Source organism: Pteropus medius, unplaced genomic scaffold, assembly GCF_902729225.1.
Source record: "Pteropus medius unplaced genomic scaffold, Ma_sr-lr_union100, whole genome shotgun sequence".
In the NCBI taxonomy this organism is placed as follows: domain Eukaryota; kingdom Metazoa; phylum Chordata; class Mammalia; order Chiroptera; family Pteropodidae; genus Pteropus; species Pteropus medius.
Genome location: NW_024349566.1, coordinates 661,037 through 687,713, shown reverse-complemented (window position 1 = coordinate 687,713; position 26,677 = coordinate 661,037). Strand labels below are relative to the sequence as shown.

Here is a 26,677-nt window from a genome sequence, read left to right as displayed (position 1 = left end):
ACACCAAAGGGTATTCAGGACTATGGGAATGGAGAACGGGGGTCCTCTGGAAGACATGGCCGTGCAAGGGCCCTGAGGAGTGGGAGAGCATCCAAGGCTAGGGGGCAGGGAAATACAGGGAACATTGAGGAGACATGGTTACACACAGGGGCTCTGAAGGCTAGGGCTGTCTCCAGGAATCTAAAGGGAACAGGAGTTCTTGGGGGATACATGGCCACACACGGAGGCTCTGAGGGGTGGGGGCTTCATGCAAAACTCAGGGCCTCAGATTCCTTTGGAAGCCAAGACTGAAACCAGTCCTGTGAGTCCCAGTCAGAATGAAAGGAGAAGGCCTGCCCTGGTGGGGTTCATGAATTCCCAGGGCTGCTTTCAAGCCCTCTGGGACTGTCCCAGGTTTGTCCCAGGTTTGTCCCTGCTATCACTCACCGGCCCCCCAAGTCCTTCCAGAGGTCCCATCCACTCCCTTAGCATCAAGCTCCCCTCCCTGCAGCTCTTTCTTCCCCAAAGGACCCAAACACATGTCTCAGGACCCAGCACAGCTTCCCCCAATTGTCTCCCCATCAAGGACTCAGCTTTCTGAAGCCCCAACCATTTCTAGTTCTGCCCCTGTGTGAGTCCTGCCTGGAAATCAGAAGGACACAGGCCACAGACCTGGTCCCCAAAAGGAATGGAGACAGTGGGAATTGCGGGGGCAAGGGGAACTGGTGTCTAGCCTTCAGGATTCTAAAGTCACAGGAGTAACTGGCCCAGCAACCCTCCCACCCACCCACCCCCCACCAGAATCTGAGCAGGGAGGGTGGGAAGTATCCTTGATGCCTGGGTGTCCCCAAGTTTCCAAACCCCCACCCCCGTGATGGAGAAGAAACCAAGACAGAGGTGTAGGGCCCACTACCGCTTCCTCCAGATGAGCTCATGGGTTTCTCCACCAAGGAAGTTTTCCGCTGGTTGAATGAGAGCCTTTCCCCGCCCTCCTCTCCCCAGGCGTATAAATGCAGCTGTTTGCAGAGCCAGCCAGCAGAAGCTTCCTCAGCGAGGACACCAGGGGACCAGCCAGGAGAGAGAGAAGCAACTCCAGACCCCCCTGGAAATAATCTCTCAGACGACACAGACCCGGAGAAGCAGGCGATTCTCTTCCCTCTGACACACACTGCCCCAGGGCTCCACCATTTCCCAGCTGGACTTGAGCCCCTCTGGAAAGGACACCATGAGCACTGAAAGCATGATCCGGGATGTGGAGCTGGCTGAGGAGGAACTCCCCAAGAAGGCAGGGGGGCCCCAGGCCTCCAGACGGTGCCTGTGCCTCAGCCTCTTCTCCTTCCTCCTCGTGGCAGGAGCCACCATGCTCTTCTGCCTGCTGCACTTCGGAGTGATTGGCCCCCAGAGAGAAGAGGTGAGTTTCTCGCCAGCCTTGGTTCCTTCTTCTACCCAGGGAGAAATGGGGGAGAGAGAGGGTGAGAAATGGTGTTGGGAAAAGAGGTGTGCTGATGGGGATGGTTAGGGAGGAAAAACGTGGAGAAAGATGGGGAGGCAGAAAGAGATGTGGAGAGAGATCAGGGAAGAGAGAGAAGGATGGAGAGAGAGTGTGTCTGTCACATGGAAAGTGCTCCCTAAACAGTTGCTGAATGAATGAATGAGCAAGCAGATAAATAAATAAAGAGAGAGAGATAGAGAGATGTGGAATGTAGGTAGAGAGATGGGGGGAAATGAGAATGAATAAAGATGATGAAACACAGAGATACGGAAAGATGCAGATAGGATATCTGGCATGTGGAAGGCACTCAATGAAATGGATGGATGAATGAATGAATGAATGAATGAATGAATGAATGGAGAGAGAGAACGGGACACATCGGGCAGAGAGTACAAACTGGATAAGCTGCCAGACTGTTTCTCCTTTAGAAATGACTTGCTCTTCTTCTTCTTCTCCCCAACAGTTCCCGACTGGCCTCCCACTAATCAAACCTCTGGCCCAGACTCTTGGTACGTGTCTCTGAAGCCTCTCTCCTACTTCTGGGTTTGGGTAGAATGGGGATTAGTCCTCAGATGGCAGTGGGGGAAATTTAGAGTTGGGGTTTGGGGCGATGAGAAATGGAGGTCAAAGTAGCAGGATATTTTCTGTGAAGCTTAAGGGTCTCACCTTTTTCTTTTCTCTTTCTTTCTCAGGATTATCTTCTCGAACCCCAAGTGACAAGCCTGTCGCCCATGTTGTAGGTAAGAGTTCCGAGGATGTATGTGGGGGATGAAGAAGCAGATGTGCTGTGGAGGAATAGGATTTTGGGGCTGAACCCAGGCTGAGGGTAGACAGATCTTGGAGGCAGGGTGAGAAGAACTCTCTGAACTCAAGGGGAGGGTAAAGGAATAGCACAGGCCTTGAGGGGAATACTCAGAATCTCATGGCCAGAAGGGACATGAGAAGACAGACAGAGGGCACAGGAGCTGGATATGGGGGGTGGGCAGAATTTGAAGTCCAAGATGTGGAGAGTGGCTCGGGGTCACTCTGACTCACCTCTCCCTCATTCTCTCCTTCCCTCCTTGCCTCTAGCAAACCCCCAAGCCGAGGGACAGCTCCAGTGGCTGAGCCAGCGTGCCAATGCTCTCCTGGCCAATGGCATGAAGCTGACAGACAACCAGCTGGTGGTGCCATTAGATGGGCTGTACCTCATCTACTCCCAGGTCCTCTTCAAAGGTCAAGGCTGCCCTCAAACCCATGTACTCCTCACCCACACCATCAGCCGCTTCGCTGACTCCTACCAGACCAAGGTCAACCTCCTCTCTGCCATCAAGAGCCCTTGCCAGAGGGAAACCCAAGAGGGGGCTGCGGCCAAGCCCTGGTATGAGCCCATCTACCTGGGAGGAGTCTTCCAGCTAGAGAAGGGTGATCGACTCAGTGCCGAGATCAACCTGCCTGACTATCTTGACTTTGCTGAGTCTGGGCAGGTCTACTTTGGGATCATTGCCTTGTGAGGGAGCAGAATGTCCATCCCCATCCACCTCAGTCCCTTTATTATCCACAACTTCAGACCCCCTCAACCTCTTCTAGTTTAGAAAGGGAATTAGAGGCTCAAGGCCAGGCCCCAAGCTTAGAACTTTAAACAATACTTAGAAACCTAGGGTGTATGGAGGTGGCCTGGACGATGGGGCACTGGCAACTACCAAGCATTCAAACTGGGTCTCACCTCCAGAATGCAGTAGAGGCCTCAGGTTTGGATCCCTAAGTGCAACCTGGGACACCTGGAATGTGATGGCCAGGGAAACTTTAGTTCTGGCCAGAACACTTTGGGACACCCTTGAGCAGATCCTACTTAGAACTTGACATGACTGCACCTCACGCCTCCCTTTGTTCCAGACTCTTCTCTGGAAACCCTCCCCCACAGGGCTAGCTCTCTTTATTTATGTTTGCACTTGTGATTATTTATTATTTATTTATTATTTATTTATTTACTGATGAAAGTATTTATTTGGAAGGTCGGGTGTCCTGGGAGACCCAACTCAGGGGCTGCCTTGTCTCAGACATGTTTTCTGTGAAAACGGAGCTGAACTCTAGGCTATTCCCACCCGGCCTCCTGGCCTCTGTGCCTCCTTTTGCTTATGTTTTTAAAAAATATTTATCTGATCAAGTTGTCTAAATAATGATTTGGTGACTGACTGTCACTACATCGCTAAACCTCTGCTCCCCAGGGGAGTTGTGTCTGTAACCGCCCTACTGGTCAGTGGCGAGAAATAAAGTGTGCTTAGGAAAGAAACATGGTCTCTTTCTTGGAATTAATTCTGCATCGACCTCTCCTTGGGGGTGGGAGGCCACCCCCTAACATCCTCTCTCTACAGGGTTTAAGATGCCTGGATCCAGTCCCCACTCCTTGGACTGCTGGGGCTTGGAAGACCCTACAAAAAACAAAGCCCAGTTGAATATGCCCCTCCCCCAGGAAACTGAAGCCTGAACCTAATTATCTCTCCCTCAGGGCATGGGAATTTCCAACTCTGGGAATTCCAATCCCACCAGGGGAAGTCCTGGCAGCTCAGGTGCTCAGGTGAAATTTCCGGCTGTCGTGGCCTGTGAGAGAGAGTCGGGGAGGAGCCACATTCTCTGGCATCTGAATCACAGCCAAGGGATTTCCAGACATTCAGGCATCTAGACTCCAAATCTCTTGATCCAGCTACCCCCCCAGCTAACCCTATTCTGACACTGCAACCTAAACCAGTCACTGAACCTCCTCTACCAGATGGAGATAGGAATGCCCACTGCAAATGGGGCCACAAGAGAATAGAAGACATAAGCTACCTCAGAGCACCTAGCATAGCACTTGGCATGGTAGGCACTCAGTGAATTCTGGCTTTTTTCCATCATCCAGCCCCCAGCCAATCTTTTCCCTTCCATCTCTCAGTGGGTGGAATTGAAGAGAAGAAAGAAAATTAAAAACTAGGAATAAGATGTAGGTGAAGGGTCCACATGTGAGCTTGGTCTCACTGATTTTCTTGGTGAATGGTGAAGGGGTGGGATGTGAGATGCGTGAATTGGAAAGAGAAAAGCACCCCCTCCTCCAAGGAGGCTCTTCTGGACACAGAGTCAAACACAAATATGAAGTTGGAAATGAATATCCAGAGAATGTGAGTGCCCCCACTGGGCTCAGAAGTTGGGCTTTCTTCCCTGCTAGTGTTGCCAATGAGGAATAGAGTGAAAAAAGTCAAGCTGCTAAGTTACTAAAACAAGGTATGAGGGAACAATTTTTTTTTTGTTTTACTAGCCTAGAAACTTAAACTTTTGGACTATACAGTCCTGTGTTAATGTCTGGATATTCATTAAACCTCCAGATAACTTTCTGATTACCCCCTAAAGGACTATGAAAGAATGTTCACATATCCAGACCACCTGGCATCTCGAGGATTACTATCTTGGACCAATCCAGAGGCTAAGGATGCATAACTGATTCTTCTCAAGAATATACTTTTTACTATAAGAACTCTCAGGTTTTCTTTCTTCCTTGGAACACTCTGGGTATTGCCTACTGGTGTTTCCAGTTTGAAAACCCTAAGACCTTTGAATAAATCTTTATCATTTATTACTAGCCAAAGTCTCCTGATACATTAACACTCAATCAACGTTAATAGTGGCAGCAATGGGACCCAAAGACAGTTTTGCTTTAATTCTGGTGCCACCACTGGTTTCAGACAAGGTACTGCTTGAGCTCTTTGCGCTCTGTCATTACAACCCAGGATTCCAGCGGTGAGGTCTCTCGGTTCTGAACACCCCTCATTGAGTGACGTTCAGAGCTTTCATTCTTGGTTCCTCTGATACCAATTTTTATAATGGGACATCCTCTATCTAAATCTGCTACAGAAGAACAACCCTTATCTGTACACCAGCTGGATTTATGTTCAAAACTTATGGTTCATTCTCTATTAAGTTTTATGTTTTTGTTTGTTTGTTTGTTTGTTTGTTTTTTACCGCCTACAGCTCCTAATTTTCCTAGGTGGCCTCCCATCCAAGTACTAACCAGGCCCAACCCTGCTTAGCTTCCGAGATCAGACGAGATCAGGCACATTCAGGGAGGCATGGCCATAGAACCTATTAAGTTTTTACCCCAATGGACCTCAGATACAAAAGATAACTTAGAACTGCTGCGACCACTTTAGGAATCTTTCGAAATTCCAAAATTAATGAATTCGCATGCACAATTGGAAAATCTTAAAAACGTTAAGCTGAATGAGAAGTATTTTTCAAGTGGTATTTAGAGGTCTCTAAGAAATTAAATAATTCAAAGATAGCCTTAACATCTCTTTTGTCTTTTTGTTCAGCTGTGACAGCTTTCGGGGAAATTTATCTTTAACATGGGGCCTTTTAAAAAGTTTCCAAAAAGTTCCTTCCTCAAGAACTCCAGCTATATATATACAAACATTTTGGTACTTCCTTCTTGTGCCTTTTTGGCGCAAAAGACACCAACTTAGCCAAAATAATTTAAAACTTTAATGGCAATCAAAGGAAAGCTTTGTTTCAAGTCTATCTCAGGGGTCCTCCCTTAAGGATAGAATTCCAAATCTCTTAGGGATATTGGAATACATTCTTTGATATGCAGAAACTTCTAAAAGACAAATTGACTTTAAAGACAGCTCTAAAAGGATTCTAAGGGAAACTTTAGCCATCTGAGCAGGTGCTTTAAAATTTCTTACTGTTTATTCCCCCAGAAAGCTGAAATTAAAGAATTTAATAACTCTATGATATGAAATTTGACAAAATAGGAAACTAAAGGTTCATAGCCTGATGGGACTTTTTAAAAAGGCTTCTCTCCAAAATAAAATATGTACCCAAAGGGAAAGAAGCAAATTAAGAATGATGTAGTTGGATGGGCAGATCAACTTATGATGTCACTTAAGTTATAACCCAATTCCTTGGGGAATTGAGAGCAACTCCTTATCTTACAAATCTTTGTGGAGCCAGAAATGCAGCTCTAGAAGCAGTGCAGTGCCCACCTATCTTTACCATCCTCAATTCCTAAGACTGAAGGGGAAAAAATGGAAATGAGAGTTTTTTCAAAAGCACAAACTTCTACTCTGGCTCCAAGGCTTTTTGCCAAGGACAAATACAAATCTTAATGGTCTTATCCGCAAATATTAATAAAAAACAGAACTTTAGCCATCTGAATGAATAAACTTAACTTATTCCAATTGTTATAAATTAGTGGGGTTTTGCCTTATTGTACTGTCTCCTGGCTGAAATTTTAAAAACGAAACTATCAGGTCTCCATTTGCATTTCTCTGTATGTTCATGTATGTTGCGTGGTATTTTCTACCTTTGGATGATATTGCTAATTTGGAAAAAAAGCTCTGTTTAATTGGCTTAAAGGAATTAAGCGCTTACATTAAAATTCTCAAAAATGTAATAGAAACTAACTCAGATATTTTTTCAGGATCACATGATCTGGGAAAAATATTTGATATTAAAGCTAGTTTAAGTTTGGTTTAAATGACATATCTTTAGAGTTATCAGAATTATGTTTAATACTTTTATTCTAGCTGGGATTATTAGCCAAATAAATTCATGCTATCTCTATTGCGAAATTTGTCAGCAAGAAAAATAACTTAGTATAATAAAATTATTATTATATAATAAAATGTTCATAGGAAACCTAAACATAATTATTGAGAACATGTAAAATAAATAGGTATAGATGAGTAAAAAGTTTTAAGGTGAACTTTTCTGCAATATTTGTTTTTTATGGTATGTGTACTCGGTTTCTCAAACTTTTTTGCTAACTTGAAACCTTAGAGTTTTGCCAAGTTAAGTTAAATAATGAGTCAAGTTAAATTCATTGAATATCTAGATCATTTCCAAATAAGGTAAAATACTGAAACAATTGTCATTAAATAAGTCTATTTAGTTTGGACTTATTAAAGAGAAACTAAAAGATAAATTTGGATCTGTAAATGAATGTTTCATACTTTATTGAGAAAGCATATGTTTCTAAAAATTATGAAATATATTGCCAGTAAAAGTACCTATGTTTCTAGAGGTTATAAAATGTATTTATAGATTTACCAATGTAATTCATAGATAGCCAATCTAAAAGATGCTTATTGCTTACTTTTTTAGTAGAAAAATTAAGGTTTCTAAGGGTTAAGAATTCTAATTAATATGAAAGGAAATAATGTTTTCAGTAAAAGAAGATATAAGGTATGAAAATGAATTTTTGAGGAAATTAAAAGAAAATGGTTTGTCCTTAAATAAGTGGGTTATTTCCTGATTGAGTAAGAGACAGACTAAGAGGGACAAGGAAAGTTGTAAAAGGTTTGTGAAAAAGGAATCTTCAGAAAGAAATTTAATATGTAGTCAAGCTAAATAAGATTAAAATGAATTTAATTGAGTAAATGAATTTAAATATCAAAAGTAAGCTGATACAAAATTAGAATTTAGTTTTCTCTCTGTTAAAAAGAAAATTTTTTCTGTACTTTTGGTATGCTCTTTATAAGAGATTATAAAGGGAAAGCAAAGATCTCGTGTTGTACTAAAATTATTTCCTGTCCTCTGCATCATCAGGTCTTTGAATGCTTAGATAAACAGTCTTCTTAATATTAAGAGTTAAATTTTGCTTACAACTATTTAACTTTCTATATTTGCCTACAAAGGCTTTAATTATCAGCATGATTAAATAGATAAGTATTTTTTCTCAGTGACCTATGTTCCTATTTGACCAATTGTTTTAAGACTTTTGATATGTTTGACAAACATCCCAAAATTCAAAAATTTGTCTTTTTTTAACCAAAAAATAACTTTGAGACTTTTTTTTTTAAAATCCCTGAAATATTTCAAAGGACATCTCTCTTTCTCTTTTTATTATAAAAGGGGGAAAATAAACTAATTGAGCTTATTTGAGATGCAAAATTGCATGGGAAGCATTGTCAAATAAGAAATAATAATTATGTTATACTTGTAGGAATAAATTATTATTATTAAAATAAATGTTCTAAAAGTCATATTAAAATTCTAAGAATCTACGATGTCTTGAGATAATGTTCTCATTTGCAATTCTAGCTATTTTAAAATGTGTGTTGCAGAGGAGAAAAAAACGGTGTAGATGATAGAGGCTCTGTTCATCCCTCCCGCAACCAAATCAAAGCTGTGATGGAAACAAGGAGCAGCAGCAAGGAAAAATCACATGGGATCTAGATGAACAAGCCATACAACTAGGGGAAAAAATCCGAAAAATCACCCTGTGGCGGCAGAAGGTAGAATGGGGCAAGGATGTGGGGCTGCCCTGTCTCCAGTGGCTGAAACGGAGGCTGCGGCAGCGGCAGATGCCTCTTAAAGGAGCCACATCTGTGAGCGTATTTTCACGGTGATAGACCTGCTCACTCTGGGCACCAGTGCTGATTTGGCTGTGCGCAGGGGGCACCAGGGACTTAAAAAGAGACATTGTCAGAGTGAAGGTCTAGACTTATGTACTCGCATGGTACATAAGTGCCAGCGGTATCCGTTGTTCCCTGTTGAGCCCTCCCACCTACCAGTGCTCCGAACACAGCACCACCATAGCTGAGAGGTCATCGAACTGGATAACAGAGGTTGTTCAGCCCAGAGGATTCCCTGAAACTCCATCTCCCCCAACTCGCGGCCCCACCCAACCCACATCCAAGTATATTCTCAGCAGGTCAGGCGCTCCTTGCTGAACAGCTCCTAGACTCACACTGGAGGCAGCTGGCCTTGGTTTCTGGTATGGCCTTTTGAGGCAACTATAAGCATGGTGGATTGCTTGCTGAATCTTAACAGGTGGCCCCGGAGGGATAGAGGCTTGGGCTAAATCTGGCCTGCAGCTGAACCCCTCTCTGGACTGTGCCACTGGACACCTACTACACAAATCCACACTAATAAGACAGGGAAACTTAGGAGCTTTGCTTAGTACATAGAAACAGACATGGAAAGGCGGCCAAAATAGGAAGACAAAGAAGCAGAAACCATATGAGAGAACAGAACAGAGATCCAGATATAATGGAGTCAAGTAATCTAACAGATGCAGAGTTCAAAACGCTGGTTATAAAGATGCTCAATGAACTTTGGGATGTGTAGAGAACTCCAACAAAGAGATAAAAAAATAAAAATGAAAATGAAAATTATAAAAGGGAACCAGTCTGAAATGGAGAACACATTATCTGAGATGAGAAGTATATTAAATGGAATAAACAAAAGAATAAACAAAGTGAATAAAGAAGAGGATTAAATGCTCTATCTAGAGGACAAGAAAGCCAATCAGGACACTCAATTAGAATGGCAAGAGATAAGATGTCAAGACTATAAAAATAATTTAAGGAGGATATGGAACATTATTAAGGATCCAAATATTCGCCTGAATGGCATAACAGAAGAAAATCAAGGTGTTGAACAGCTGTTTGAAGAAATAATGATGGAAAACTTCCCTAACCCAATGAAGGAAATGGACATAAAACCCCAGGAAGCTCAGAGAATTCCAAAAATCAGGAATCCACACCAAGACACATCATAATTAAAATGCCAAAGGTTAAATACAAAGAAAGAATATTGAAAGCAGCAAGAGAAAAACAGATAGTTACCTATAAGGGAACACCCATAAGACTGGCAGCTGATTTCTCAAAAGAAACTATGCAGGACAGAAGGGCTTGGCAAAAAATATTCGATAGGATGAAAACCCAAGATATACAACCAAGAATAATTTTTCCAGCAAAGCTATCATTCAGAGTTGAAGGACAGATAAAGAGCTTCCCAGACAAAAATAAGCTAAAGGAATTTATCACCACCAAGCCAGTATTTCAGGAAATGTTGGAGGGACTTCTTTAAGAAGAAAAATCATACATCAAATACAGGAATAAAGAATTATAACAACTACATTCCTATCAATAAGCACCTTAAATGGAAAAGAATTAAGTGCTCCAACCAAAAGATAGAGTGGCTAAAAGGAAAACAAAACAAGACTCCTACATATGAAAAGGAAGGGAATGGAAAAAGATATTGCTTTAATGGACCTAGAAGGTATTTAAGTCAGACAGAGAAGGTTAAACATTATATGATTTCATTTGTATGTGGAATCTAAGGAATAAAAAGAACAAACAAATCAAAAACAGACTCACAAATATAGTGGACAATTTGGTGATGGACAGAGGGGAGGGGTTTGGGGGACTGGGAGAATGGGGTGAAGGATTAAAAAAGTACAAATTAGTAGCTGATGAATGGTCATAGAGATGGGGAGCATGACATAGGGATGCAGTTAGCATTAATACGTTGGCTAGAGGAGGGAGGGAGCAATTGGGGGGATCATTTTACAAACTATATAGATGTCTAACCAATGTACTGTATACTTGAAACTAATTAAAATTAAAAAAAATTTTTTAATAGAAAGAAGTGTAGATTCTCTATAAAAAAAATGTGTGTTGCAGAGAAAAGCAAATTTCTTTGTCAATTACATTGTAAACAGCTCTTTAACCACCTCATTTTAAATCTGCATCATCACTTCCTAAAATGAGAGACAACCGTTTATCTGAACTGAACTTTTCTCAAAACTGAGACTGGTTTCTAAAACTGATATATAATAATAATGTCTTAATGCCTTTCCTAATGCTTCAACCTAAAAATTGGCAAGCATGTCTCTATCCCGTTTCCCCGCTCTGAGGGGCATGATGGACCTGAGTAAGGCATTGCTATCTTGGTATCAAGGGACTTTAAAACATTTTGTTTGATCTACAATGCTTTCTAAGAGAAAATACTGATCAGAGGGGAAATGAGGAATAGAGTGAAGAAATAAAATGGAGTTGACATCAGGCAGGGGAAAACCATGTAGTGTGACAAAGGGGTGGGGTGACCCACTGCGGTGACCTAGATGGGGCTTTGGGTTCCCCTCTGCCACCTCCAGCCCAGGGCTGAAAGTAAGTCATGGGGTGAGAGAGCTGCTGTTACTCACCCTTGGGCCCCCACACTTGCCCACTTATGGGAAGGGGACCTGAAGTGTGAAAGAGGGATGAGAGCTTTCCACCGCCACCCCCCCAACAGCACCAGGTGGCATCAGATTTTCCTCCTCTCTTCCTCAGGTTCTTCATGACATCCTCAGACACCATCATCCCATCATCACCCCGTCTCTCTCTCTCTCCTCTCTCTCTCTCTCTCTCTCTCTCTCTCTCTCTCTCTCTCTCTCTCTCTCTCTCTCAAACACCCTTCCAACTCTCTCCTTCAGCCTCCTCCCTTAATAGCCCATGAACTGTGGTTCTTGCTTCTTGGAGAAGAGTTGACTATGGGGTAGTGGCTAAAGGGGCCTTCAAGGCAACCAGCAGGAGAGAAGTACTGTGCTCCTCAATACTTCATTCCTTTGCTGTATTCAGGGTTACGCTGTGCTGGGCCTTTCCCAGTGGTACTTGCCTTCCCCTGTAATGACCCCTCTCTCACTGCTGGGAGAGACTCAAGAGAAAAGAGTGAAATACGGTGGGGACCACATGGCTCTGAGAATCAGGATGCTTGGAAATGCTTTGAGGTTTGAGGAGATCCCCTTCCTTCTACCCTCCAACTAGGCAGATGTCTGGGACAAGGCCCTTCAGAGGCAGAGGGTGGGTGGAATCCGCAGACCACATCCCAGGGATCAGACGCCATATGAAGCTTTATGAATTGCTTCAAGCAACCAGAAAAACACAGAAAATATAATATTTGCGTACCCACCCTGAATGAAGACATGTTAGCATTTCAGCATCTGTCTTGGCAGCAGTAAAGCTTGACATTCTTTATTTTCATCAGGCTCAAAATCAGTTTCCAAACAGTGTCCTACATTTTCCCCACAGCCACGGGGTCCCTGGTGTCTGAGTCCCCAATATCTGGGCTGATTCACACACTCTACTATTCCCCCGAACATGAGCGACCATCACCCCACCATCACCCTACCATCACCGCCCCAAAGAAGGTCTTCCCTCTCCTGTAGTCCACCATATCGGGATGACTGATGTTGACGTACACCCTCTCGCCCCTCCGGAGCTGCACCAGGCCGCCGAACCCCACGCTGGTGTACCAGAGCCTCCCGGCCGGGTCCAACACCACGCTCACGGTCTCGGCGCCCTCGAGCAGCAGCTCGGGAGTCCCGGGTCCATAGGCGCCCCCAGCCCGGTACAGCCGGCTCTGCAGCGTGACCGAGGGGCCGAGGGGGTCCCTGTCCGCAGAGGGCGCCCGGCCTCGGTAGCCGACGTGACAGTACAGGTAATAAAGGCCGTCCCGCGGGAGGGCCAGCCCCTCGGCGCTGGAGAACTGTGTCCCGCTCCTCAGAAACGCCTCTTCTTTCTTCGCCTCCCAGCCCAGCCCCTGCCCCTGCGTCCACGCGCCTGTGGAGAGACCCGCCGGTCGGCTCTCAGGAATCCGATCCCGAGAGGAGCGACCCAGGCCCGGGACTCCTAGGAGGCGGGGCAGAAGGGACAGGCGGGGAGGTGGGTGCTTCGAACCCCCTGCAGGAACCGCGCCGGGAGGGGGTGGGATGATCGTGCTACCTCTGCAATTAATACGAGTTGGGGACTGGGGGCACCCCAGTTGGGGACCGGAGTGCGGAGCGTTGTGCTGGGGAAATCCAGGCCGGGTTTTGCCTGCTCCGGGAGGGAAGCAAGGAGCTAGAACGCGGGACAGGCGGAAGGGTGGGCCCTTCAGGGGCTAGAGGTGGCGAAGAGAGTCTGAAACCAATCAAGGCCGCGACAGAGCAAAGGGGCTCTAACCCGGGGCGAACAGAGCTGGCACCCTGGGACCAGTCAGGTCTGTGGGACCCTTACCTATGAGGTGAGCGGCGGGGAGCCTGGGGCTGGGATCTGTTTCTATGTCCTGCTCCGGCAGTTCCTGGGACCCTGGAAGGGATGAATAGTCCACGTTTGGTCCCCCTGAAAGCACAGGGCGCCAGGGCCTAGGAATGGGGCACCCGGATTCCTGGAGGAAGAAAGGAAGACAGTATCTGGGGATACAGATGGATGGGAGCTGGGAGTCCCTGAGGGGCCGAAGCAGGGAGTGGAGATGGTCTGCTCTTACCCAATCGCTGCTGGGCCTGGGCCTGGGCCTGGGCCTGGGCCCCGGAGTCTGTGCTCCCTGTTACCTGGGTGGGTGGGGTCACAGTTCCCAGAGTTCAGTCTTAGATGAAGCCAGCCCCACCCCTCCCATTGTAGACCCAAGCTCCAAGCCTGGAGTTTGTCCCACCAGCCTCACCCCAACACCCATCTCCCTAGAAGGGCGAGCAAGCAAGGCAGATGTGCTCGAGCAGAGACAGAGGTCTGAGTATGTCTTGGGAAGAGGAGAGGAGGCAGACAGACTACGAGGAAGGGGCTTGAAGACATCAGGACACACGGCATCACAGGAACATGGAAAGTGAGCCAGCAGCAGACATCCCCATCAGAGACAGCCAAACCAGCTGAGCAGGTGAGGCAAGAGACCCTAGGCATAGCCAGAGGTAAGTGAGCACGAACAGCATACAGCCCTCTGGAACACTTGTTGCAGCCACTCACCAGTCCTCCCTGCTCCTGGGGCACCACGGCCAGAACAGCCAAGACAGTGATAGGCACAGCCAGTAGCAGGGTAACCAGGGAAGTGGCTCCTGCCACAGCCAGCAGGAGGCAGCCCTTCCCCTGGGGCCTCCTCCCCCAGCCCTCCAGCCCCAGTGCCCCCATTGAGACTGAGCCAGGGCCAGGGCAGGGGGGCTTTCATACCTCAGGGGTGGGGCCACCCCTTCCCCCATAGATTCACACACCTGGCTGGTACTTTCCACACACCCCTGCTCCCCTCACCCAGCTTCCTGTTTACCCAGAGCTGGGGTGCAGCAGCTGGATGCTTGGGTTCTCTGAACTAGGGAAGGAGTTCGGGTGAAGAGACAGGCTTTCAGGGCAGATCTAGAGGGGGTCTTAGAGATCTTCTGGCTCGATAGGGAGGGAAACTGAGGCCCAGGGAAGGCAGGTAGCTTGCAGAAAGTTAGGTAGCAAAATTTTAATGAGAACATAGAACTCTCGATTTCCAATGCATTCTGCGTCTTTCTATACCCCAGAGGTGAGTGCTGGAGAGAGGTCTACATCCACATCCTTGAGGTCAAGAACTGGGGTCTTGATGGATGGATGTCCAGCTCCCTGAGAAGAACTTAGCCCCACACCGGACTGACCTCCTCCTCCATTCCCATGCTCACTCGTAGCCCACAGAGCTCGGTCCACAGTGATGGCAGCTGAAGGGGGTCTGCCTCACCACCAACTATTGCCTCCTGAGGAGAGATGGAATAAGCATTACCTCCCTTGCTACAGAGGGCAGACAGGAGGCCAGTAAGGCACACCCTCAAAGAGCTTCACAGTCCAGAATGAGCCCCATCCAATTAGTAGGTGCTGACTTAATGTTTATGAATAAATGAAGAAAGGACAATCAAATGAGTAAGTAAAACCAGGCAGCACAGATCAAATGAATGGTATGGTAGACAGTGTGGTAGGAGTTGATGGGAGGAAAGACCAGGTCTGAAGAAGTTGGAGGTGGTCACATATCATCTCTCCTTTTTGTGTTTGGATAATAATAATAATATAGCTAATATACAAGCACTTAGCACGTGACTGCCACTAATCTACACACTTTACGAATAATTCTTTTAATCCTGACAAAAACCCTACAAGTCATGGAGAGGTTAAGAAACTTGTGGAAGGTCACACAGTAATGGCAAAGTACTTGAACCTAGGCAGTCTGGCTTCAGAGCCTTGGCCACAAGACAGTTTAAAACTGAGTACTGACTTCAGATTTGTGCATTTCACTGCATGTAAATTTTGCCTTCCTCAGCACCCTCCCCAAAAGAAATGCAGATATAAATGAGCAATGGTAAAGAGTTTAGAGGTGAAATGTACTAATGTTTGCAACTCTGAAAGGTATCAAAAATGAGATTAATTAATAGATAAGTGATAAAGCAAATATAGAAAAATGTTCAAGATTTAGGTGGTAGGGATATGTTCACTACACAATTCTTTCCATTTTTTTGATGTTTAAACTTTTTAATAATAAATGTAAAAAAACTGAATATTGTCCAACTGTGCTGCAAGGAAAACATTGTGGATGGGAGAGGAGGGAAGTAGCAGAAAGTTTCTGAATATGAAGGAGAAAAAGCAAATGCATGTGGACCCAGGCACCAGATCCCCTTTTGACCCCTTGCCTCCACATGAGCTCCCCAGTCTTCACCTTCCTCAAGGACTGGGTGTGCAGCCCTCCAGCACCCATCTCCTTCTTAATCACAGTGCCACTAAGAGACCTTCATTCAGGTCTCTGTCCAGGGGTCCTTGGACCACTGCCCTGGTACTTAACATCAGAATGCTGCCTTTAGCAAGAAGTCCACCTGGATTGGCCATGCCTCCTTTCCCAACACCAACTTGTCATCAACTTTCTATCCTAGATCTAGCAGCAATGCTTATATAGATCTGGTTCGGCTGCCTTTGACTTTCCTGTTTGTTAATCATTCAGCGAACCAACCTGCTAGATAGAGCCCTAGAACACCAGGCGAGTTACTCCAGCTTCACCTGAGCTCCCAATCTGATGTCGGAGCCAGGGTGCGTGTTCACACATATACGCTGAGATCCTGAGCTCTCAGTGGATGTAGTGTGAGAGAGAATTGGGGAAAAGTTAATCAGGGATGGCACTCAGAAGAAGTGTACAGTCACCCATTACTTGTAGGGTCAATAGGATGGCTAGAGCTGAGGGGGATTACGGACTTCATTATAGTCCTAGGAGTCTGAAAGGAAAAATGTCATAACTCTAACCCTCAAAGCCTAACTTCCTTTTCTAACATTGCTGGGGATGTGCTGAGACTGGGGGAGAAATTAAAGTCAGAGAAAGGATGGCAACACTTCTCTCCACCCAGGCAGTTCTGGGCAGTCTAGAGTCAGTGCCTGCCTCCCACCCCCAGCAGGCCACAGGCTCTGGGTAAGCTGGGAGACAACAGGGACTCTGGTGGGGGAAACCTGGGAGGGGGGTGACACCTCAGAGTGAGGTAAGGCTGTGACAAGTAAAGGGAAAGTATGGCTTTGAGGTTTCCTGGGCCCTGGAGGAATCTTTTGTCCAGCCTCTTTCTCTGCTCCCCACCAAAATTAAACACAATCCACTTCTACCCCTACCGCCCATCGTGAAAACCTCAGGCCCTCCTCTCCACCTGTGCTTTTCTGCTCCCCACGCACACACCCCAGAATTCCTTTTGTACCCAGGAGGTTCTCAGTTTCCAGACCTTGGTCAGTGCATCTGGCTCTGGGATGAAGTCAGAGGGCCCCCTCTTTGCCCTCAAACAGGAACCAGTGGTTATAGGGCAGGAAGTGCCTGAGGGGAAGTGATGGGGCCCCAGACACACCTCCATGCCCCATTTCAGCCCATCAGTTATCTGCCCATGGGAAGTGGTTCTCCACTCCATCCTAGTAGGGTCCCCCTTCTCCTGAGTTGCTCTGGAGCTGAGCGAGCAGTTTCAGCTGCCAGGTGGCACTGGACACTGCCCTCCCTACTTTTCCAACAGTCTCCACATGTACTCCAGACCCTGTCTCCTCCTCCTCCATCAGCCCCCTCACCAGAACCTAGAACAATCCAGTGCTAGAAACCTAACCTGCAAAGCACCTGATCAGCCTGGGGCAGAGGAAAGCGGGTGGGCTCTAGAGCTGGACAGCCCTGCCATTTCTGGGCTGAATATATGAGTATGATCAAGTCTCAGGGAAATAGGCATCTCTAGACCCTGGCCCCCCGGCCCAGCTCTCAGAGCAGGGGCTCCACTATGCATCTCTAGATCATTGTGGGGTTCAGCAGTGACAAACAGAAAGTGCTCAGTTCAGGGCTGGATATAAATGAGGCTCCTCAGCCTGGGAAGATTGTAACTTTACAGATGAGGAACTTGAGGCACGTGACTCACCCCAGGCCATTCAGCCTGGCAGCGCCTGGGCTAGGTTTCCTGACCAGTCTTCAATCCCCAACCTAATGGTGACTTGTGATACATCCATACTAGGTAAGGTAACTGTCTGCACAGGGAGGGTTGTGGGTGCACAGGGAGAAATGGGTGAAAAGTGGTGTGTGCAGTTCATGAGTAGATGTTAGGGCTTCTCAGGACCAACAGTACAAGTGGGCAAGGGACTTCATGGGGAGGCTAGAGACAGCAGGGATGGTGGTGGGAGCCTCTGAGGAGGGAGAAGTCTCAGGTGTGAGATAATTAATAAAAAATGGGTCCCTCTGGTAGGAGGTGAGGTAACACTCTTGGGTAAAGAATCTCTGCAAGTACATTTTTCTCCCTCTAAAACTGTTGGAGAGGGGCGCTGAGATACCCCGGGAAGATGGGGTAAGCTGAAGAGAGAAAAGGGTCCTCTAATACTTATCCCTTTTCCCTACAGAAAAATGCCCTCACCTCTATGGGGGCTTGGGGCTGGGGGTGCTCCTGCTCCTGGTTGTGGTCGTTCTGTCTGCCTGTCTGTGTCGGCTCCAAAGGAGAGGTGAGCCCCACCCTGGCCTCCCTCATTTGTCCCACAGCAATGCTCCGTGTTGCCCCCACCCATGCTTTTTCCTAATGCTTTCCCAGAAGCCCCCTTCAACTCTGATACACTCTGGTGAGGAAAGTGGTAGAAGCTGGGCGAGGGGAGGGAAGAATATCTAAAGAGAGAGGCTAGGGCTTCGGCAGTGGGAACCATGGGAACCAGGCAAGTCGGCAAGTGAGGAGATGACTGCCGGGGGTAGGGGCGAGTAAGGGGGTGCTGGAGGGCACAATGGCTGGGCCATGCTGAGCTTCTTCTTTTCTTCCAGTGAGGAAGTTGGAGCGGAGCTGCGTGAGTCTGGGGGCAGGGAAGTGGGTAATGGGGCAACAAAAGGGGGCGGAGACTGAGATGGTGGGGGACAAGCGAGAGAAAGCAGGAACGTGAGAGAGTCTGCCAGACAGAAAATGAGAGGCAGAAAGAGTGAAATAAGAAAATGAGTAGAAGAGAGGAAAAAATGATATAGAGAAAGGAGGCGGAAATAAGAACAAAGAGAGAAAGAAAGGGGAAGAAGTGAGGGAGACAAAGAGGCAAAGCGTGAGAGAGAAAATCAGAGAGAAAATAAAAGAGACACAGGGAAAACGAGAGAGATACCAAGAGAAAACATAAGAGAGAACCCTAATCCTCTCCCGTCATTCTTGAGTGAGGGGGAGAGAAAGTGAGAGAGTGAGAGACACCTAAAGAAAGGGCAAGAAGAGAAAAGGACAAGATCTGAGGGCTGTAGGGAGGGAGGAGGAGGGAGGAGGAGGGAGGAGGAGGGAGGAGGTGGGAGGAGGAGGAAGAGAAAGAGAAAGGGAGAGGGAGACAGAGAAAGAGCATAAGCTCAGGGGAGACTGAGAAGGCAATGAGGTAAGAAAGTGGGGGTGAGGCAAGAACTCACAAGGAAGGATCAGAGAGAAGGAGGCCCCTGCAGTGACCTCCCTCCCATCAGTTTCCTCTGCCCTGGCCCCCAGGCCGAGCTCTCAGAGCAGGAGCTCCACCACTATGCATCTCTGCAGAGGCTGCCCTGCGGTGAGGGGCCTGACCTTGGCAACGGAGAAAAGGAAGGCTCCAGGGAGGACCCCAGCACTGACTACACCTGCATTGCCAAGAACAAACCCACCTGAGCACCCCCAGACACTGCCCTCAACCCAGGCAGGAGTCTTGTGGTTCACCCAGTAAGGTCCATGGTTTCACCACCTATTGTGTCTCAGGCTTCTCAATCCATCTCAAGCCCCGACTCGACATGGCCACCATCAAAACTTAAGCAATTTACACCCCCCTCTTCCCTACCACCCACTCTGGGGTCAAGTACTAATTTATTGGCTGAATAAGCGTGTTTAGGGACCCAAGCTCCCCCGAAAGGCAGATAAGAGTACAGTAGTGCACTCTTTTTTATGGTTTCAGTTATCCATGGTCAACTGCAGTTTGAAAATATTAAATGGAAATTCTGGAAATAAACAATAAGCTTTAAATTGTGCACCATTCTGAGTAGTGTGATGAAATCTCACGTTGTCCTGCTCCATCCTGCCCGGGATGTGACTCATCACTTTGTCTAGTGGTATCCACGCTGCATATGCTACCCACCCGTTAGTCACTTAGCAACCATCTCAGTTTAAGATTGACTGTCATGTCTATGGCCATGCTACCCTGAACAAGCCCGATCTCATCTGATCTTGGAAGCTAAGCAGGGTCAGGCCTGGTTAGTACTTGGATGGGAGACTACCTAGGAAGACCAGGTGCTGTAGGTATAAAAAATAAAAAATAAGGAACTATAAGCTGACAAGGTCCTTGCAATCTGTGAGGTCAACTAAGGGTTGCCTTGCTTAAAAAAAAAAAAAAGATTAACTGTCGAGGCAGTGCTTGTGTTCAAATAACCCTTATACTAGCCTAATACTATGCACAATGCCTACATTATTCACCTCACTTTACCTTACCACATTGGCAGGCATTGTATTAATCTCACATCATCACAAGAAGGATGACTACAGTATAATAAGATATTTTGAAAGGGAGACTACATCAACATAACTTTTATTATTGTTATAATTGTCCTATTTTACTATTGTTATTAATCTCTTCTTGTGCCTAATTTAGATATTAAATTTTGTCATAGGTATGTATGTTTAGGAAAAAACATATTATACATAGAGTTCAGTACAGTCCATGGTTTCAGGCATTCGCTGGGGGTCTGGGAACATACTCTCCCTGGGATAAGGGGAGACTACTACATTTGTGGGCAATTGACAAGTAGGACTAATTTCTCAGGAGAATCATCCTAATTTCTCAGGAGAATTATCCTCAGCTTCCTAGGCCTAGAAAAGGTGGGTCCCCTCCTGATGAGCCCCAGGAGGGTGGTGGGAGGAAGCTCTAGGCGCAATTGCTTGGAAGCTCCCTCTTTGGACCTTTTCAGGCCAGACTTAGTAGAAGGAAGAGTTAAGAGCCAGGGAAACCCGGAGAGGGGCACACTGGCGCATCTCAAGAATGAAGAAGGAAATACACAAGACTCATAAGAAGTTAGTGGTGGGGCAGAGAGGGATTTATTGGGGTCTCTTGAAGAGCATTGGGATCACCGGGTTCTGGAATCACTCATCGGAAGCCATCCAAGCAGTGGCAGTGTGTTCCCATGTGACAGTGGCCTGGCGGAGAGTTGATCAGATTCACTGGGCGCTGCAGGCCTCTTCTTGGTCTGTCTCCCCCTCCTCCAGCTCTCTCACTGTCCCTTCACCTCTTCTGCCACTGCCATGGCTCCATTACTCACATTTTCCTTGGTAATAGATGGTGCTGCCCATGGCCACAGAGAGAAAACTGAAGGCATAGAATCCAGCCCGAAGAAGGAGGACTGTGAAGGCCCCTAGCTGAGGAGGTCCTGCATATGAGTAGAAGAGAGGAAGGGCTTGGTAAAGGGGACTCTGGGGAAGAAGCATGTACAGGTTCAGGGAGGAACAAAGGGCCGGGAGCCTGAAGGAAGGACCCTCAACTTCCAGGGAGAGTGGAGCCTCCAGCCAAGGAAGCACAGCCTCCCAGCCCCTCACCTTTCTCCACCACCAGCAGAGTCCCATTTCCTGTCCCGACACCCAGGCCCAACACCTCCACCCTGCACACATAGACTCCAGCGTCATGGTCTCGGGTATCCCAGATGTGCAGCTCAGCCTGGTGGTCACAAATGAAGCGAGAAGAGGCAAGAGGGGCCAGGCGGCCCCTGAACTCTGGGGTCCTGTTCCTCACCTCCTTCCCTGGGGCCACCTTGTCCCGGTACCACGTAACGGAGCCAATGGCCAGTCTCCCTTGGCTGGCATTGAAGGAGCAGGGCAAGAAGGCAGTGACGCCCTCCTGAGTATGAATCTCAGGGGGTTGGGACACCCATAGAGCACAGGATCCTGGGAGCAAAGAGAAGACCCAGAGAAACGCCTCCCCAGTTACTCCAGAGAAAAAAGACAAGAGAGCTTGCAGTAGAATATCCCAGCGGTCCCCTTACCCATGGAGGGTCAAGGGGATAAGCACTTTGGGTGCCTCATTAAATCCTTTCCTCTTTACCAATCTAATTTCTTAACATTGCTTTTTAAATCATTTTCAAATCAAATTCTTTCCTATACCAACTCTCACCCTAACCCTCTCCCATCATTCTTGAGCTGCATTCACCAGTAACACCTTGCTGAAATTTTACCTGTCACAGCAAAATTGAAGCTCGATAATGAATGTGGCTGCCTGGTTAACTAATATAATTAATTATATTATTTTAGTACTATAGTAAACCACCCTTACTATTTTGTTCTTTGTTAGAGAGCATTAATTACTTAAATATTCAGGTGAAGACATGGCTATAATTGATTGAGATCCCTATTTAACTTATCCAAATTGATGAATTAAACCAATCATTTAAATCCCTGATTAAATTCTCTAGTCGTGATATTTACCATTCATTCTTCTATTTCAGTAGTTCTCAAATCTGAGAGCTCATTGGAATCACCTAGAGTCTTTGTTAAACCAAATCCCTGGGCCCTACCCACGGAGTTTGTCATTCAGTGTCTCTGGAGTGGGGCCTGGATTTGCCCCAGGTTCCCAGCTGATCTGAAGCTATAGATCTGGATTCCACACTGCATTTAGTTAAGGAATATGTCTGATAGGTAAGGTCTCTCAGTTAATTAAAATCAGTTTCACTAAGAAACTTAGATTTAATTAGGTGTCCAAAACTCCTAATCATAACTAGACCTTGATATAAGTTTTGTTTAATAGACTTATTAAATTCATCAAATTAAAACTGACCTCTTTTAAAACATTGACCCCTTCTCTTAAGCCCTTTCTTCCTTCAAGTCAATTTTACTGGTTCTTTCAACTTTATCTTATTAGGAAGGTGGCTGAGAAGAAAAGAGCTCTGAGATGAAGCTGGGGAATGACCCTTTCAATGGACAACACAGAGGAAACTGGGGGAGTCCCTGGGTGTCAGCTTTATGGAGGGCCACACCTGCTCCCACTCTCTTTGCCACTCCTCTCAGGGCTCAATGTTCAGCTCCCCCCACCCATGCTTGCTCCCCTGGGATATCTATGTTCTGCCTCCTCCTTCCTCCCTCTTCCCAGCCCCACACCCCTCAGAGTCCTGGGAGAAAGCCCTGTCACCTGGATGGACCGTGATAAAGATGAGCAACAGCATCCGGGCCATGTCGGAGGGCGTTCCAGTTGACAAGGGGACTTGAGTAGTGAGGTCTGGAGGAGGAACAACCCACCGCTTGTGACTAAGCCTTTGGTCACCAGATGGGAGTGAGGAGCTTTCTATGACACATAAGCCTCACACATCACTTGCCAAGGACCTCAATTGCTTGGGACCTTGGGCATGAAATGCATGCCTCCCTAAGAAGAGAAGCTGCTGCCGATGGTGCTAACTGGGTCACTAGGAGGTGGGGCAGCATGTGGGCAGGCTGCCTAAGTGTTTGAGAGGGAGGGTAGGGCTTAGATGTCTGGTAACGCTAGGGTAGATGAGTGAGACCAGGATGTGGTTCCCCCACCTTTTGAGTTTCAAGAAGACAAGCCCTTTACCCAGAAGCCTCCAGGAACCCTCCTGGGATCAGGGCTAACCTACTTTCCTCCCCTTGGCTCAACAATGCCCAGGCCCACCCCATCCATTCCCTTCCCTCAAATCTGGCCCTCCCCAGGAGATTTCTAAAAATTCTGTCATTGTAGGGCTTAGCAGGAGTGAGCTGATTGGTGATGGTGAAGGAGGTTGCTAGGGGCTTGATTCTGAAGCTGCATTTGCATAGCCATCACCCTGTTTAACTTAGGCTGTGTCGACTTGTAAGGTCTGGCTGAGTGATTGCAACTGTTGGAAAAGTTTGAACTACTTCATATTCAGATCTCCATTAAAGAAACATAACTTTCACAGAGGTCTGCTTTACCTAGACCATTCTGCACAGACTTATCACCCACTGGTAAATCCACTTATTTATAATTTTATTCACTAACATTTATTGAGAAATCGCAAAGCGTCCATTACATGAAATGTATTTGTACAGGCACAAATAAAAGACACACTGCATTTCACGTAACTCCAAGGTTATACAGGGATTAATGCCACACACTCTTGTGTATGTATTGCAGACCTATATAACACAGCACACAGAAAAGGATTACCTGTAATAGGCCTGGTGAAACATGGGCCTAGCCCTCACCACACACTTCTCTCTGGCTCCTTTCATATTGATACATATTTTTACTTTGTGTCTACGTCTCCAGCTCTGTTTCACAATACATTTGTAGATTGCGCAGTTCCCACCCTTCACTGCAGTGATCTGGAGATTTTTTTTTTTTTTTGAGTCAGGCTGGGTTCGATGGCAGCTCCCCCACAAACTAGTTATATAAACTTGAAAAAACTATTTAACCTCTATGAACCACCTAGACAAGCACATCTGGGAAGGACTGACTCAGCCAATCTCCGCCAGTGGCAGGACTGCCTCCTAGGGCAATCTAACCAGAGGATGAGACTGAGGTGCCCCATGGCAAGGCAAGGGCTGCCCCCTGGTGGTCACAGAGCATGGGGCAGCCTGAGGCACCAACAGGTGGCTTTTCTCAACTGGGCCTTAATTCCAGCTTCTGCTTTGTCCTTTACCTTGCCTCACCCTATCAACACCCATCCCCACCCAAAGAGTCAATGTAGAGAAAATTTTGCCTCCTACTCAACTGCAAGAAACCCATGGTTTGGGGAGTGAGGGGAGGTCACCACTTATTAGAGTGGGGGTGAGGGCTGGAATGGGCAACTGGCCTGAGGATAAAACCATACTTTCACAGCACACACTAAATTACATGGCACTACCCCATGTCCCAGGGCAATGTGGCTTAGAAGTCAAGTCAGCCTAAATTGAAGTCCTGGTTCCACAACCTGCACATCTGTAAAATAGGAGTAGGATCTGTCGACCTCCAGACCCTGCTGTACTGGATGTTCAGTGTCTGTTAGCCCCTAGCTCCTCCCGAGTCCTGGACTAGGATGACCAGTGTTATAGCTGGACCTAAACTCAAGGTTATCTTTCTCTCGCCACGTCTCTTCTATACCTACAATTTTCAATATCCAAAAATGTTGTGGATGCCAAAGACAATACTTGGATTTTTTTTTAAGTCCATCTAGGATAAATTCTGGTATATGTGTGGACCCTTTTCAATAACTCTGAGACCCTCAAGGAACTTTAACCTGCAGGATGGGAACTGCTGCACTAATCAGCTCAGGGGACACAAGGATGGAATTTTTCCAAAGAAAGTTTTACCAGGGATTCAAGAGGAAAGGCAACAAATACAAAAGTTGTGAAGTGGATGGACATATATCTCTGGCCTAACTTTTTTTAACATCTAGCTGTCAGCTGACTTGAATGAGATCAGGACCAATAAACTCCCAACTCAGAGCTCAGAGTGGGCAAAGAGGTGACAACACAGAAGACGACTCTGGAATCCCAGCACAGGTGATCCCACCTCACCTGGTATCTCCTCTGAGTGCTGGCAGGGCAAGATGTGGGTGACTTCTCTGGCTAAGTCCTTATAACTGTTTTTCACCTAATTAATGGTTACCAGTTTATACTTTCAATCTCTAACCACAACTTCTCTGAGATTCATAGCATTGGACCCCATCACTTTCAGTCTTTCCTTCTCGCTATCATTGTCCAACATCCCTCACATTCATCAAGAGCTGACACCTGAATCTCCAGTTTCCTCTGTATTTCAACCTCTGTCATCTCTCTGGAAGACTTAATGTCCAGGTAAATGACATTTTAAACACTGAGATGTATTATATAAAGTGAAATGCACAGATCTTAAGTGTACAGTTTGATGACCTCTGACAAATTATGTCAACAACACTGCCATTGAAATATAGACCATTTCTGTCACGCCTAAATTTTTCTCCTGTTCATTTGGTCGATTCCTCTCCCCTCCCAGAAGCAACTACTAATTTATACCCCTATAGATTAATCTGTTTTTGAACTTAATATAAATAGAATCAGATGGTATGTACACTTGTATCTGGCTTCTTTCATTCTGCATAATGTCTGTGAGATTTATCTACATTGTTACATGTATCAGTAGTTTGTTCTTTTTTATTGCTGAGTGGTATTCCATTACATGAATATACCAGTTTGTGTATCTGTTCGTCTCATGATGAACAATTGGGTTGTTTCTTATGTTTTTTCTATTATGAATAAATCTCCTGTGAACATTCTTATACATGTCTTGCAAATGACTTTTCAATACTTGATTTCACAGTTGCTTTACCTTGTCTACTCCAACCATCACCTCGACTCTACATGACCTATACTTTGGGTCTTATCACAGTGGAAGCTGTTTCACTTTGGAATCTTACCTCCTCTTTCACGGGAACATATGAGCAATCAGGCCTGAGTCCCTCCAGACTCCTGTATCCTACACATGTACATTCACATCGTTCTCCATTTGGAGGACTTTTGGGTTGTTTCTTTCACTTTCGATCAACAAATTCTGAGCATCTATCATGGGCTTACCTAGGCAATCCTGTCACAGCCACAATTTAATTTAACTACTGCTTCCTCCATCTCAGTCTACACATTCACCTCAGGCCTCTTTCTTGAGGTCTGAGTCCAGAACATCTAACTGACCTCTAGTCAGTTCCTCCAGGATGTTACACAGGCATTTCAAAATCATTGGTGTCCACCTAACCGGGTCAGCCTCCTATATCCCCTGTTTCAGTGAATGGAAACACAGTCTACCCAGTCACTGAAGGCAAAACCCTGGGCTTTATCCTATTCTGCCTTATCCCTCAATTCCCCCATCCAAACAGTTCCAAGTCCTGTCCATTCTGCCTCTGAAATATCTCAGGTATCTTTCCCCACCTCTTGATTCTCACTGCTAGTTAAGGCTCCCACCATCTCAGGATGAAACCAGTACAATTGCTTCTCTGATGGACAGCGTGGTTTCTTCTCAATACCATTCCACGCCTCTCTTTCTGAGCACTGGGGCTCATCCATTCATTCAACAACACTTTCACTGAGTGCCTTCCATGTGCCAGACATCCTGGCATTATCTTCCCTTATGTCTTTTTCCCTCATCTCTCTCCTTCTCTCTCATATCTCCCACGTCTCTGTCCACAACTCTTTTTGTCTCACCATCTTTATTCATATCGTTTATTTCTTCCCTATCTCTCTACCCATATCCCACATCTCTCTAAATATCTACACACACACACACACGCACACACACACGCACACACACACACACGTCTGCTTAG

General features: G+C 46.3%; 4 protein-coding genes and 2 pseudogenes across 7 annotated transcripts; 3 read left to right on the top strand and 3 right to left on the bottom strand.

Annotated features, from left to right (window-relative positions):
* Positions 1-1,022: 1,022 nt before the first annotated feature.
* Positions 1,023-3,888, top strand: TNF (tumor necrosis factor). Its single transcript, XM_039883101.1, has 4 exons — positions 1,023-1,390; positions 1,935-1,980; positions 2,164-2,211; positions 2,543-3,888. The coding sequence occupies exons 1-4, from the start codon at positions 1,205-1,207 to the stop codon at positions 2,962-2,964; spliced, it is 702 nt and encodes a 233-aa protein (XP_039739035.1). The 5' UTR covers positions 1,023-1,204; the 3' UTR covers positions 2,965-3,888.
* Positions 3,889-5,443: 1,555 nt separating this feature from the next.
* On the bottom strand, positions 5,444-5,562 carry LOC120618980 (uncharacterized; annotated as a pseudogene).
* A 6,628-nt stretch (positions 5,563-12,190) lies between these two features.
* LTB (lymphotoxin beta) lies at positions 12,191-14,158 on the bottom strand. Of its 2 annotated transcripts, XM_039883094.1 has the most exons (4): positions 13,966-14,158; positions 13,496-13,559; positions 13,246-13,317; positions 12,191-12,810 (listed from the first exon to the last, which is right to left on the bottom strand). In XM_039883094.1, the coding sequence occupies exons 1-4, from the start codon at positions 14,125-14,127 to the stop codon at positions 12,371-12,373; spliced, it is 738 nt and encodes a 245-aa protein (XP_039739028.1). In that variant the 5' UTR covers positions 14,128-14,158; the 3' UTR covers positions 12,191-12,370. The 2 variants fall into 2 exon arrangements, with proteins under 2 accessions (XP_039739028.1, XP_039739029.1); XM_039883095.1 differs by lacking the exon at positions 13,496-13,559 and having other exon boundaries at positions 12,676-12,810.
* On the top strand, positions 12,932-19,452 carry LST1 (leukocyte specific transcript 1). Of its 3 annotated transcripts, XM_039883100.1 has the most exons (6): positions 12,932-13,252; positions 13,690-13,879; positions 17,331-17,450; positions 17,830-17,928; positions 18,236-18,258; positions 18,918-19,441. In XM_039883100.1, exons 3-6 carry the CDS (start codon positions 17,423-17,425, stop codon positions 19,068-19,070), a joined length of 303 nt encoding a protein of 100 aa, XP_039739034.1. In that variant the 5' UTR covers positions 12,932-13,252; positions 13,690-13,879; positions 17,331-17,422; the 3' UTR covers positions 19,071-19,441. The 3 variants fall into 3 exon arrangements, with proteins under 3 accessions (XP_039739034.1, XP_039739033.1, XP_039739032.1); XM_039883099.1 differs by lacking the exons at positions 12,932-13,252; positions 13,690-13,879 and adding an exon at positions 14,784-14,868 and having other exon boundaries at positions 18,963-19,452; XM_039883098.1 differs by lacking the exons at positions 12,932-13,252; positions 13,690-13,879 and adding an exon at positions 14,784-14,868 and having other exon boundaries at positions 18,918-19,443.
* Positions 19,453-19,575: 123 nt separating this feature from the next.
* Positions 19,576-19,694, top strand: LOC120618957 (uncharacterized; annotated as a pseudogene).
* A 773-nt stretch (positions 19,695-20,467) lies between these two features.
* On the bottom strand, positions 20,468-23,066 carry NCR3 (natural cytotoxicity triggering receptor 3). Its single transcript, XM_039883096.1, has 4 exons — positions 22,561-23,066; positions 20,979-21,323; positions 20,705-20,812; positions 20,468-20,582 (listed from the first exon to the last, which is right to left on the bottom strand). Exons 1-4 carry the CDS (start codon positions 22,601-22,603, stop codon positions 20,533-20,535), a joined length of 546 nt encoding a protein of 181 aa, XP_039739030.1. The 5' UTR covers positions 22,604-23,066; the 3' UTR covers positions 20,468-20,532.
* Between the last annotated feature and the right edge of the window lie 3,611 nt (positions 23,067-26,677).